General features: G+C 38.0%; 1 protein-coding gene across 2 annotated transcripts in view; it reads left to right on the top strand.

Moving 5' to 3' along the window:
- Window positions 1–12,170, top strand: part of Fam3c (FAM3 metabolism regulating signaling molecule C) — a 41,490-nt gene extending 29,320 nt beyond the window's left edge. For both annotated transcript variants that reach the window (XM_048340126.1, XM_048340127.1), the window contains exons 6-10: window positions 96–154; window positions 1,254–1,304; window positions 3,792–3,876; window positions 9,161–9,287; window positions 9,859–12,170. In XM_048340126.1, coding sequence (XP_048196083.1) covers window positions 96–154; window positions 1,254–1,304; window positions 3,792–3,876; window positions 9,161–9,287; window positions 9,859–9,948 — 412 coding nt within the window. In that variant the 3' untranslated portion in view covers window positions 9,949–12,170. The remainder of the gene's footprint in view (window positions 1–95; window positions 155–1,253; window positions 1,305–3,791; window positions 3,877–9,160; window positions 9,288–9,858) is intronic.
- Window positions 12,171–14,110: the final 1,940 nt, after the last annotated feature.

The following is a 14,110-nucleotide window of genomic DNA, read 5'->3' as shown; positions in this document are numbered from 1 at the left end:
TGTATATATAATCCTTTCTTTCCCGTGACTTTCTGCAATATGTTCATGTACAATATCTAATATGAATTAATTTCTCTTGATTTTTCTCCCTTCAGTTTGATGAGTGGTGTTAAGAATAATGTTGGAAGAGGGATCAACGTTGCCTTGGCAAATGGTAAGAGTGATAATTTTGGTAACGCATGAATATCAATGGATTTTTTTTAATGCATGTGCCTTAAAGGAAAATGCTATCAGGAGGTGGAATTAGAAAGTACCAATGGGGATGGTGAAGCCCTTCCCCGACCTTCTTCCAAAGCACCATTGATGGAGACGTAGTGTCTGAATACTTTCAGCATGCATCTTTGCTGAGTCCCTTGTATAGAGCCCTTCCCAGAAGTTGCCAGAAAGCAGCCAAAATGTTGCTTCACTGTTGGGAATTCTAACACAGCGTGAAGATAGGTAGGCAGGAATGGGATATGCCATGTGATAAAGGATGATGGACTATTAGGTAGGTAAAAGGAGGAACAAAGATAAAATTTATTGTAAATTTTTGATATGGTCCATAATTTTATGGGCTCATTTATATAAATAAGTTCGTTGAATCCTTAAGTTCATTGAGTGCTGGGAAATAAATCTGAAAAACCAACCCATGAAGTTAGGGTTCACTCTGTTCTGGTTCATAGATAAGTATCACGTGATGGTGGATGGGCTGACTGGAAACCACCAGCCCCTTACCCAGATCACAGCACAGAAAAAATGGTTTATCCTTCTTTCACAACCAGTAAATTTTCTTTTTGTACCTTCATTTTCTTACATAAAATGTTCAATATCTAATCATCTACTTAATTGATATTAAAAGAGAAATAGGCATAATTTTTAAATACCTTTATTATGGAACAAAGTGTTTCATTCAAATAGTTTTTCCTTTTGTTTTCTAAAGAGTTTTTCTTTTGTTTTAAGAAGGGTTTTTTTCTTATGGTAATTCTTAAATTGGGATGAAATGATGAACTATGTGTCTGGCACTTAATGGTCTGCAGTCTGTAGTGAACTTTTTTGTGCCTCTCATTGGCATAAAAGATGAATGAATAGGGCTTTCCAAAAGTTACCCTTCAAAAATAGATTTGTGTTGTGTGCAATTTGGATTTTAAGTTCCTAAAATAATTCCCACCCTGCCACTGAATTCATGTGGCACTTTAGGTAAAGAAGATCATTCATCTTCTACAGTGTGGAGTGGATCTCAGTGGCATGACTGATCTGACTTCTCTCTTTTTCAGGGAAGACAGGGGAAGTGCTGGACACGAAATATTTTGACATGTGGGGAGGAGGTATGTACGTTCTTGATGGCTCTGTTGTGTTGGGGCAGTGTGGTGATCACCTCAAGTGTGAGGGAGGTGATGATAGGGTGTGGTGCTGTGCGGGTGTTCACTTTGAGTCTCCTGCTTTCTTGGCTCTGTACAGCTGTATTCAAGTGATCAGTCATATTGCCTGTACTTTGGTTTTGCAAGGGAAATGGTTTGCAATATGCAATTGAGTACAAGAACTACTCTTACAAATGAGCTTCAAGAAGTCTGAGTCTTGAGATGGGCTAGATGGAGAGAGAATGATGACAGAGGTGACTTTAATCAAGATGTGTTATATGCATAAATTGACATGATCAGTTAACTCTTTTGTACTAGTATTTGAGGAAAACAATGAAAAAGAAAGCTGAGTCTTGTTTTCGACAGGACAACTTTTAGCTGCTTGAGGGCTGTCTGTAATTTAGAAGGAATAAATTTGAAGACTATCAAACAATTTAAGCATTTTTAGCCGATTCATTTGTCCACATTTGATTTCTTCAGTCCAGAAATAACCTTACATAGGAGCCTAGGGCATGCCGAAGAAAGTGTCTGGCTTTAGAAAAGGAATAATCCTACATATACCCCTTCCCCCCCCCCCCACCGTCAACCTCAGGACTGTGGCTAACAACGCAGAAGAGAGAAGGAATAGAATGCTTTCTGTAGGTCACTAGACTTAGCGTTTTCTCCTTCTGTATTTAGAACCTTTGAAGGAGTGGAAAGCTGTAGGTGGCTTGGCCATGCCAGCAAAGGAAGTAGCACCCAAGGGAGAATGCCACTCCACAGCTCACATGTGATGGAAAATCTGCACTGGCCAGCACCCTTTCCTTCCTTGATTATTTTCTCCCTTCCCATCAATAGCTGTTAAGCTTCCTGAACTTTATGTTACCAATTCTCACCCAGTTCTGCTTGTCTAACATGCAGCTTATAATAAGATGCTCTGTGTTATTTCTTACTTAAGTAAGCAAGAATATTCATAGAGAACACTTATGGGTGTCAAAAGCTTGCATTAACCGAAAATATTACCATCGGTTTTAGATTGCAGTGGCATGATTGTTCTTAGAAAATTTATAAAACAGAAACTCATTCCTAAAGCGATTGTTGGAATCAGCCATGTAACTGGAAGCTCTGGTAGCCCCTCCTCTCCCATGAGAGACAGAAGAACCCCCTCACCCCCATGAAAACCCTTGCCAAATGAAGACCTCATTGCAGCTGTGTTACTTTGTGGTCTTCTTTGCATTTAAATGGGGATAATTTGTTAGCTGCTTGCTTTGGGACATGTTTCCTGAATTGACATGAGAGAAAACTTTCGGAATCTGCTGTGGGGAAAGAAAAACTGGAGTAAGTTGGAAGCACCCTACTTTTGAAGTGGTGCTAGACTTGAGGGCTATCAAGAAACATGATGGTGTGACACTCAAGATGTAAAATGATTTCTGGTGTCTGGCCTTGCATTCTTAGCAGATTGTAGTCACTGAAAAAGTTTATTTTGAAGTTTCCATGGACTTGGTACACAGGAGGTTGATAATATTTGCCACTGTCAGTTTGACATTTAGTGACTTGTTCTGTTCCTCTTCCCCATCCCCTCCCACTATTTATTGCAAATAGGTTGACTTGGAAAATTCTCTATATCTGTGTATATGGGTTTATAAAATTTCATTTTTAGGGGCTGGGAATATGGTTTAGTGGTAGAGTGCTTGCCTTGCATGCATGAAGCCCCGGGTTTGATTCCTCAGTACCACATAAACAGAAAACCTGGAAGTGGCGCTGTGGCTCCAGGGGTAGAGTGCTAGCCTTGAGCAAAAAAGAAGCCAGCGACAGTGCTCAGGCCCGGCATCCAAAAAAAAGAAAAATCATTTTCAAAATTACTCATCTCTTTGAGAAATGGGATAAATCAATCGACCCTCTTTCGAGCAAAGTTCTTATTACACAGCTGGGTACCAGTGGTTCATGCCTACAATCCTAGCTACTTGGGAGGCTGAGATTGGGAGGATTGTGGTTTGAAACCAGCCCAGGCATACACAATAGACCCCTCTCAACCCAGGAGCATGGTGGCCCATTCCTGAATCTCACCTGTGAGAGGAAGTGAGATCCTGTCACAAAAATATCCAATGTGGACAAAGGATTAGAGGCATAGTTCCATTGTGGAGTCCCTGCCTAGCAACTGTGAGGCCTTGAACTCAAACCACAGAACTGCCCCCTGAAAAAGTAAAAGAAAAATACTTACACACAATTTGACTAGAATCAGGCTGTCTGTGGACCCCCTAGTTCATAGTAGAGAGCACTCAGGTTCTTACTTTAGTTACGCTCTAGCCAGACTTCACTATCCATATCCACCAGTGTCAGTGATGTCGGGACTGAAGACAGAATAACTCAGGACCAGAAAGTTCTGACAGTTGGATCAAGTCTCATGAGTGATTTGTATTTTAGGGGATATTGTGATGGTTACTTAAGTCATTTTCTTTCCCCCCTCCCCGCCAGATGTGGCTCCCTTTATCGAGTTTCTGAAGGCCATCCAGGATGGAACAATAGTCTTAATGGGCACGTACGACGATGGTGCAACCAAGTAAGCCAACAAACATAACACTTCCTACAATCTGTTGTTCACCATTGGAACTGGAGTGAGTGGTCCAGCTAACGAACACCAGCAGCATTTTTAAAGTATCTTTCCTTTTTTGTCCCTTTGCTTAATTTACATTTAAAACCCATACCAATTATTCAAATGGATGAGTTGCCTGAGGTACTTTCATACATAGGTGTATGATATGTTGATTCTGTCCCTCTATCTTCTCATCTCAGGACTTCCTTCCCTTCTCTCTTCCTCTAGTGCCCTTCTCTGTTCCTAAACTTCCTGTTCATTTCTTTGTGTTCCTCCTGCTTGTTTCCCTTCCCCATCAATTATCTTTCTGTTTTCTATATCAATATTTACCATGTATAGATTGTAAAATTAGAATCATACATCATACATCATACATTTGGTGTGGGGGGCTGGGGTAGTAAGTGATTTGAAATCAATTCTCAGGCCTACCAAGTGTGTTCTACTACTTGAGTCATACCCTAGGCCTTTTTGCTTTCATTTTTTTTGTTCTTTTCTTGTGTTCTTTTGTATAGAATTTTTTCCCCCCCCCACTGGGGTCCAACCTTGGACTCTGATCCTCCTACCTGAGCAGTCTCTGCAATTGTAGGTATGTGCTACTATGCCAACTTTGTCACTTTTAAAGACGGTATCACCTTTTGTCTAGGCTGGCCTAGAACCATGAATCTCACAGTCTGCTTCCCAAGAAGCTGGGATTATAGGCAGGAGACATTGCATCTAGCATATTATATGCTATTTTTTAAATATCTTTATGTTCTTGTTGGCTTTAAGATTCGTCAGTAGCATGTTTTTCTGCCCTATCAAGTTTGTCACATAGCATTGCCTTTATTTAGAAGTTCTCCTACTGCCAAATGTTTTTGTCTCCAATAACATTGCAATAGCACTCTTGTATAGGAAACATATTTCTGGCTTTATTACTTTGTGTGTGTGCGGGTGTGCATGCACGAGAGCGTATACATGCACGTGTGCCTTTTTGTACTAGGGCATACGCTCAGGACCTAGAGCTTTTGCTCAGCTTTTTTGCTCCTTGCTAGTACTTTATCACCTGAGCCATGCCTCCTGTCCAGCTTTGTGATGGCTAGTCGTAGATGAGAATCTCATAAACTTTTCTGCCTGGGCTGGCTTCAAACTATGGTCTTCAGATCTCAGCTGCCTGAGTAGCTAGGATTACAAAACTGAGCTACTAGCACTTGGCTTCAGGAATTTCTAGAAGTAAAATTAATTTCATAGTTTTTCTTTTTCCTCAAAACTGTAGATATAATGAGATGTGGGAGATGCAGAAAAACATAAAGAAGAAAACAGGTTATATAGTTCATCTCCAATGCAGAAATAACTTCGACAACAATTTTTCCATGCCAGATGATTGCATATGCCTGTTTTCTTTATTTATATTTGTAAAATAATATGGCAGACCTTTTCACTCGTGTGAAGAGTGTCTCCCCACATAGGTGCTCCTCTTAGCAGACTTGTCCATGGCTGCCTAGTCCAGTTTTAACCTTGTATCATGATTGATCATTTATTTCATCAGAAAGCCTAGTGCTGGACAACAGGCTATTTCCAGTCTTTTATACTTAACAAAATGTGTTGCCCTCAAAGTAAATAAACCGTATCATTTCCTAGGTAGAGATTTTTGTGATTCAAGATTGAAATTTATTTTGGTAGTTTCTTCATGTAAATTGTCTTTTGAAGTGTTGACAAGTATTGATTTGTCAGTGGCATGGAGGCTATTAGCGATTATGAGTTTATATTAGGAAAATGATGCTGTTTTTTGACAGTCTCCAAATGTTTTGTTGATTTTGTATATTTTTAGTGTGTGTGTGTGTGTGTGTGTGTGTGTGTGTGTGTGTGTGCATGTGTGCATGTGCGTGCTGGTCCTAGGGCTTGAACTCAGGGCGTGGGCACTGTCCCTGAGCTTTTGTGATCAAGGCTACTGCTCTCATTTGAACCACAGTTCTGCTTACAGCCTTTTGGTTGTTAATTGGAGATAAGAATCTCAAAAGTCTTCCTGCCTAGTTTGGCTTTGAACTGCAGTCCTAAAATCTCAGCCTCCTAGGAAGGTAGAATTGCTGGTGTTAGCCATCAGTGCCTAGCTTGTACATCTTATCTTATTTAAGGACTTACTAAATCTGTAAATTGAAGGTTCATATGTTAATGGAAAATTCAGTGATCTCTTTGTAGCTGCCTAGAGCCAAAGAGGATATCATTAGGCTTTCCTTTTCAAAAACAAGAGTACCTTGGCTTGCTCTTTTGTTTCAGCTGAGAGAATAATGTGTTTCCTGTGTCATGTAAAGTTTTAGCATTTTTGAAAAGCCTCCCTTTCTGACTAGACACACACCTCTTTCTTCACCATCTGCTTTTCATCATTCTTTAAGAAAATTGGAGCTGTTCTTGAGTCTGCTAACATGCTGATTACAAATTTCTCTAATTGACAGGTTTCAGGGTAGATGCCTTTGGCTAACAAGGGCCTTTTAGGCTACCTGACACCTGCTGAGCTACCTGCTCAGACTTCTTTGGAATACTTCCTTCATTATATCCATGGGACCCCTCACCTGCTAAAGGTGCCAGGACCCTTGCTGCATTGCCTCTCTATCTGAAACCAACAAAAGGCTAAAAAAAAAAAAAGATTCATAAACATTCTGTTCTCAGGGTGGGCTGGCTTTGAATTCTGCCCAATAGTCATTAACCAAACAATAAAAATGTTCCCCTAGTCACTTGATACAGCAAGTGGTTGAAGGTAATTGACATGTCTCTTTCAGTTTTCTTTTTTTTGGGCTCTTTTCATCGTTTATCATATTATGTTTCTAGTTTGTTTTACCCTCCTGGCTATGTTTCTTAGGCATTCTTTAGTTGATTATTGTCTCTGTTGAAGTGAATGTCGCAAATTAAACACAGTGTTCCAGATGTGGCCTGGCTAGCACAGGGTCCAATGGAGAGCCAATAACTTGCCATGTTTTAGAGATTACATTTCTTTGAATATTCATGTAGCTTAGCATTAGTTTTCTTTAAACAATCACATCACATTTTTGGCCCATGTGAGTTTTTGGTCAAGTTAAATTTTCAAATCTTTGCATTTGATCTCAGATTTTTTCTTTAAAAAAAAATAACATTGCCAAGTCAGGTCTTTCTCTCCATTCAGAACTTGAGTTTCTGTTTAATTTAGATGAAGGAATTTATATTCGTTTATTCTTGTTAAATTCAACAACTTTGCTGATGTGGACCTGGTTGGTCTTGAATCTCATGTTTGTCCTAGGAGGTTTCCATGAGCCTGTCTTTGTACTTTCTCCAAAGTATTCCTATGTCTAAATAGAAGTCCTCAATAGAAACGTTTACCAAGGGCATCGGGCCACCCTGCTAGAGACAACCTTATCCAAGAGATTCATCTATTAATTACCTGCAGAAATGACTGTTTGAACAGGGCCAAGGGTGTGCAGTCCATCTGCCATTTAATTATTTTACCCCTAGCAAGCTATTTCCTGAGCTTCTCAGTTGCCCATTTGAAATGCACTGCAGACACTAGTGGAGAGGAACCTGAGATGCCATGAACTAGCCATTCTCGTCTCATATCCCACCGCTACCCTCTTTGCACTCCATTGCTCACAGAATCCTTAGGAGCTCCACAGGAGCTTCCTAGTCTTCTGTTCTAGACTTTCGGTAGGAATTAAAATTGGTTTTATTGGATCATTGTTGTTAAAATCATCCTTGTTTGTTTTGAAAACTGGAAATGCTTAACTTTTCATGTCTTTGGCTCCCAATTACTCCCGCTTCCCTCCACTTTTTGATGCTGGTGCTGGTGTTTGGACCCAAGATCTTGTACTTTCACTTAGCTTTTTCATACAAGGCTGGCATTCTACCACTTGATCCATAGTGCCACTTCTGGCTTTTTGCTGGTTAGTTGGAGATCAGAGTTTCACTGACTTTTCTGCCACGGTCTGCTTCAAACCTTGATCTTCATATCTTAGCCTCCTGAGTTGCCAGGACTTATAGATGTGAACCACTAATGCCCAGCTAAGTCCAATTTACATTTTTCTAAAGTAACTAACACTGCCTGGCAGATCAAGTCAGCAAGCTCCTTCACTACTAAAATGCTAAAAGAAAAAAACAATGTGAAGGAAGAAAGAAAGAAAGACATAAAGCATGCCATTTATCTTTTAAGGAGACTAGACGTAGTATTTCTTTCGTTAGGGTACTAAAGAAGTTGAGAGATACTAGCTTGGATTATTAAAAGAATACTAACTTTTCTGCTCTTTGCAAACATAATACTTGCTTTGCCTTGGCTATTAGCAGAACAAGCCTGTGTAATTGACTCAGAGGAACTGCTTTTTTGAGGGATATACTGTAGAGCTTTGTGTCAAATACCCTGTCCAAGTGACATGTTGGTTATCTTTGTTATTTTTGTAGCTCTACAGATAGCATTCATCTATTGAGTTTCCTCTCCCCTTTGTGAGAGAGGGAGGGAGGGAGGGGAATCCCTCATTGGTTAGAGTGATCTACGCAAAACTTTGAATGGTATCAGTGAAATGGTACTTTCCTGTGCTGATTCACTGCTTTCCTCCTTCCTGTACCTATTTCACTGTTAAGTGGTTCTTATGTTCATTTTTCAAATAACTGAAGTGCATTTTATATCTGTAGTCTCAAAAATTGTTTTGTTTTAAATAAAATATTATGCTAGAAATATCCATATTTCTATCTTTTTTTACTTTTCTTAATTTTTTTTGTTGTTTATGTGGTACTAAGGAATCAAACCCAGGGCCCCATGTATGCTAGGCAAGCACTCCACTACTTAAAGCCACATTCCCAGTCCCCTCATTTATTTGCATTCTATCCACATATAAGTAAGTTACAAAAGACTTGAGGGAGATTCAGAGGAATGGTTTGGCAAACATCTTGGTTACTCAAGACCTTAGTTTAGCCAGAGTAGACATCTATGAAAACAGTGCCACCCCATATATATATATATATATATATATATATGATTAAATATAAGGAAAATAATTAAATGAAGGTACAGATATGTAGAAAATACTAATAGAATAAAGTTGCAATTTAGTTCCTGTATGTTGTATTGCTCATCTCTAAAGAAATATTCTATATTCTATGGAATATTCTATGAAAGAAAAATGTCTTGGTTAGTTTAGATTCTCTTATGTAAGTTCCCATTTTGCTGTTGATCTAAATATCTTCCATGAATCAGTGTTAGCTAAATTACATAGAGTACCCTCTGATCATTGTTCTGTTTTTTCTCTGTTGTTTTAAGACTCAATGAAGAGGCACGGAAGCTAATTGCAGAATTGGGGAGCACATCAATTACTAACCTTGGTTTTAGAGACAACTGGGTCTTCTGTGGTGGGAAGGGCATTAAAACGAAAAGCCCTTTTGAACAGGTAAGTGTCATGAAGCACTTTGATAACAAAAATAACACATGAAACTGGAATGTATGTACTCCCATGCTGGTTATTTGAAAATTAGGTTAAGCAGATATTGAATATATTCATTTAATTTTCATGAGTGCTTGTCATTTATTTGAAAGTACCAGACTTCATAATTTATAACTAAATTATGCATTTGCCCCTATGCCCTCCAATGCATTGAGATAGGGATCCTTTTAAGACTTTCAGGGAACATATTGTTTATTAAGAACTTTAGTTAAGCTTTGGATTTTAAAATCCATTTGAAAATACCTGAAGCTTTCACAGAATATAAACTTGACTTTTTGACTAACAAATAAGTCTTTAAAAATATCTCTAGGGCTTTGTTTCTCACCTGTTTTTTTTGCAAGTTTGTCACATAGGTGCCAGGCCTCTAGGGTCACTCATTTAATTTCTTGAGCTATAATTTATATGACCTCATTGTTGACATGAATGTTACTGAAGTGAGAGTGAGTCATGTTTTTGCAAATGAGCAACTTGCAAAGTTTTTTTTAACTATACACTGTTATTGTTTCCCAACCAATAGCATATTAAGAATAACAAGGATACAAACAAATATGAAGGTTGGCCTGAAGTTGTAGAAATGGAAGGGTGCATCCCACAGAAGCAAGACTGAAGACTGGAGAGAACGGACAGAAATGCACTTTCACTGTTAATGGGAGAGCTATAAAGAAGAAACCACATGTACATATTTTAATAGCATGCAGCCATCTTGGTGTATGCATGAGCATCATCTCTGTTGATATCAAGATTATTTATTGCCGACATAAAAAGTTACCTTTGTAAATAGTCCTCATCTGGAACAAATCATTGAACCATTTTGAAACACATTTCCCTAGAAGTACAGTGTTTAGATTGTTATGGTAATAATACACTCAGTGGATTACTGAGCAGATTGTGAAAATTATGTTGAGACATATATATCTATAACTGTATACATATATATACATATATATGTGTGCTAATAGCTGTGAAAAACTTATCATGGAATAATAGGCTTTTAGGAAGGAGATTGTACACACACACATATATCCATATATATGTGTATACACACGTGTCTATAAATATATCTGTCTTTTGATGACAATATCTTTTAAGTTAAAGATATTTGACTAGTTGTATGTATAATGTTACCTTACAATCTGACTTCTGATGTCTTTCTTTTCTTTATTTTCCTTTCTCAAGAACCAAGAAATAAAATGTTTGCTATGAAGACTTACATCATATTTGTGAGAAGCACAACCAATTTTTTAATGCATACAGTAAAAGTCAATATATAAAGATGATATCATTCAGGACAGTAGCCCTGGATTTTGTGTTAGCAGTGATAATAGCTTCATATAAGCTTTACAGAGCAAGGCTGTAGATGGGATATGTTGCAAAACCAGACCATCTCCCCTCCTCAATCCTGTGAGGTCACTTGGGAGAATGAAGGCAAGCTCATTTTCCTTATGTGATTGTTACCAGTACTGGCTACGTTGTTTGAATAGGAGCATGCTTTCATGTCATAATAATTTAATTTGTCAACCAAGAAATTCTGTATTTATGTTATCCGACTTTGTAGTTGTTACTGTTAATTGAAGCTATAGTGTCATGTTTAGAAAACTCTTCAAGTAGAATCACATTTAAAAAGTAATTATATTTGTTCCCAAATGGCTCTATGCTTAATTCTATATTAAAAAAATGGAAGATTTAACTTTTTTCTGTCACAAGTTTACTATAAGATTTATAAATTTCTTTAGGGCATTAAATCATCCTGTTGTGTTTGAGTATTACACGGCTCTTGTATTTGAAGTATCTTGTCCAGAATGTAGACAACTTATCAAACTACCTTTCTAGCAGAATGGCAATGCTTAAATTCTGACCCTAAGTTTTAGATGGTTTGTATGTGCACGTAAAATGAAAAGCAGTGTTTGTTATTTTGCTGTAAGTTGGAAATTATTCAGCTCTTTCTTAAATACTAATGAACTTTGGGGACTGTGTCTTTCCTCCAAGTGAATGTAATTCGTAAGTAAATGCACCTTCTATGTTTCACCCATTTTTGTAAACTCCTCAGATTTTTGGTGCTTATGTATTAAATCACATTCACCGTATATATTTTGACATTCAGAATACTTCCCTTGATTCTGTAAGCTCACAGAATACCTATTTTACATTTCTAGGGATTGTAAAATAAATGTTGCAGGTTTTTTTTTTAGTATTAAATACTCTTGGTTTTACATTTTGAATTTTTTTTTTATTACTGGGAAAGTAACATTCCTACAGAACTTCACACTAAGGATTTTTTTTACAAAAAAAAAATCATTTTACTGCTTAACATGCAAAGAAAAAAATCATTCCTGTGGTTAAACACAGTAGTATCCTCTGTATATATCAAAACATGTATAAAATTGGAATTCTTCATAGAAGGTCATCCTTTTGGTTTTAAAGTGTAAAAAGTCAGCTCTTACAGGTGTATAAAATGTCAGAAAATAAGGGATATAGAGTGGTTATGTAACTGCTTTGGTACAGCTTGTTTTTGTCTGAATTCTGTCTTGTATAGATTGTGCCAACTTAACTCTGGAAGCAATAAGTTTACTACATTTTATTTTCAGATCTTTGTAAAGCCAACCGTAGAAGCGAAATGATTCTCATTGAATGTCAGGAAATTTCTCTATTAAAGTCAGAACTTTGACGTCGACATTTAATTTTAAATGGTGTTTCAAAGGGCTTGTGAATGCACATTTTTGTTTGTAATTACAGATTCTGTCCTAAAGCGAGTATGTTATATAATTGTTCTGACTGGAAAAGGAAGCAGAAAATAAATGATATTTGAGAAATTAAAGAAAAAATGATCCAACCTTAGTATTTCTGACTTCAGTTTGTTTAAAGTGAAACTCATAATTTTTATGCTGTGTTTACGTTTAAGTGAATGCATTAAATGGAAGTGAAATCCATTTGCCTGTATTTTACTTCATACTTCAAACGTTTACACGAACTGTAAATAATTTCACCCAAACTGTTTTAATTTCATTCTGTTTGGTTTATCCCTACTGCTCATTCCCTTTTAAATTAAAGACTTTAGAAATGTGCTGTATATAGTGAGAGAGGCTACAGCTGGTAGAATTAGAATACTTTTTAAATGAATATGAAAGGGAAAACTTGCTTACTGATCAGGTAAAATTTGCTACTTAACGTTCAATTTTCTTAGCCACTCATACAGCAAAAATACCAACAAAGAGTTGCAGAATAAAGGAACTGATTACACCTTTCCCCCCGGGACTGGAGATTGAACTCAAGGCTCTTAGCTTGCTGGGCAGCTGTGCTGTTGTTTGAGCCACATCTCACAACAAGCAAATTCTTTTGTTGTTGTTGAGCTAACTTTCTACTTCTACATCTTGAGTAACTGGGGTTACAGGTGTGTACCACCATGCCCAGAAGATTGCCTCTTCTAAAGCATTTCTAAGAAGTATTCTTTTCTGATGTCTTGGCATGATGACTTTCTACCATGTACTAGGCTTTTGATGATAGGTAATTCCAACTTTCCTTAAACTCCCACTATTAAGCAGGCCTTGCTTTTTCTCCTATCACGTGTTCCTCATTACAATCCCTTTTCTTAAAACTTGGGATCTAAAGGGAACCATTCCATGGGTTGGGTAGTAAGATTGGGGGAAGACACTGCTTTCACCTGAGGCTGTCCTTGACCTCAGACTTGCCCATGCTATCTGCCTTTCCACTCAGGACATTCTGACACCAAACTCCCCCTTCACTCACAGATGTAAAGCTTTTTTTTTTTTTGTCTCCCCAGGGAGTCAGCATTTCAGATGATCACTTGAGAGTCCCCTTGCTGTCCTAGCTTTTGAGGAAACACAAGAACTCCCCAGAAGAGCACAGACTGGCTACTTAGTCCTAAAAACCCCAAATCTCCATGGAACCCTTGCTGCAGAGCAGACAGTGATTAGGGCAGGGAAGGTGCTAAGGCTAGGTTACACCCTCACACAGCACTTGCCTCTTGCTCAGAAGGTTCCTGCTTGATCATCAGGTGGTCCCATGCAAAGGAGAAACCTGTTTGATAGGAATTTTGAAACATTTTTTTTTTCTTTCTGTAACAAAAACATTGCTTAAGCCGCTAAGCCTGTTTGAAATGCATACATATAATCATTTTCCATGATAGCACTGTGTATTCAGGCAGTCTTGCTTGCTCATATTGCTGCTGTTAACCGTGGCTATGGTGTGTTGGAATGAACAAACTCGGTTCTGGGGCCAGTGAATCCCCACCATGTCTCATGAAATGATCAGTTTGGGAGGCCACCTATTAAACAGAAATGCTGTTTCAGTTGTTTCCTCCTAACAAATCCTTTTAAATTACCTTCAATTTCAGCTCTGAAAACTACTTCACAGGGCCTCACTAACTTTATTGGGCTGGCCTTAAAATCACAATCCTACCTCTGTCTCTTGAGCCACTGAGATTAATAGGCCTGTGCCAGCATGTTCAATGTGATGGCTCTAGTACTACTCTGGAGGCAGAGCTAGGAGGATCACAGTCTGAAATGAGCCTGGAAAAACAGAAAACAAAACAAAAAGCTCAAGACAGTATCTTAAACTATAGCAATAAAAGGGCTCCAGTGGTGGTAAGAGTGAAAGACTCTTGAGTTCAAACCCCACTTAGTACCACCGAAAGGCAATTGTTTTTTAGCAATAGACTAGAGACAATGAGTTTTCCTTTTGGTGGGGGGGGGGGGGTGTTATAACCATGAGTACTAGGTTATTACTAAAATGTAGACAGGAAGGCTTCTTGA

This window comes from Perognathus longimembris, chromosome 2, assembly GCF_023159225.1.
Source record: "Perognathus longimembris pacificus isolate PPM17 chromosome 2, ASM2315922v1, whole genome shotgun sequence".
NCBI classification, from domain to species: Eukaryota; Metazoa; Chordata; class Mammalia; order Rodentia; family Heteromyidae; genus Perognathus; species Perognathus longimembris.
Note: the sequence above shows the minus strand (reverse complement) of the source record. Positions and strands in the feature narration are given on the sequence as shown.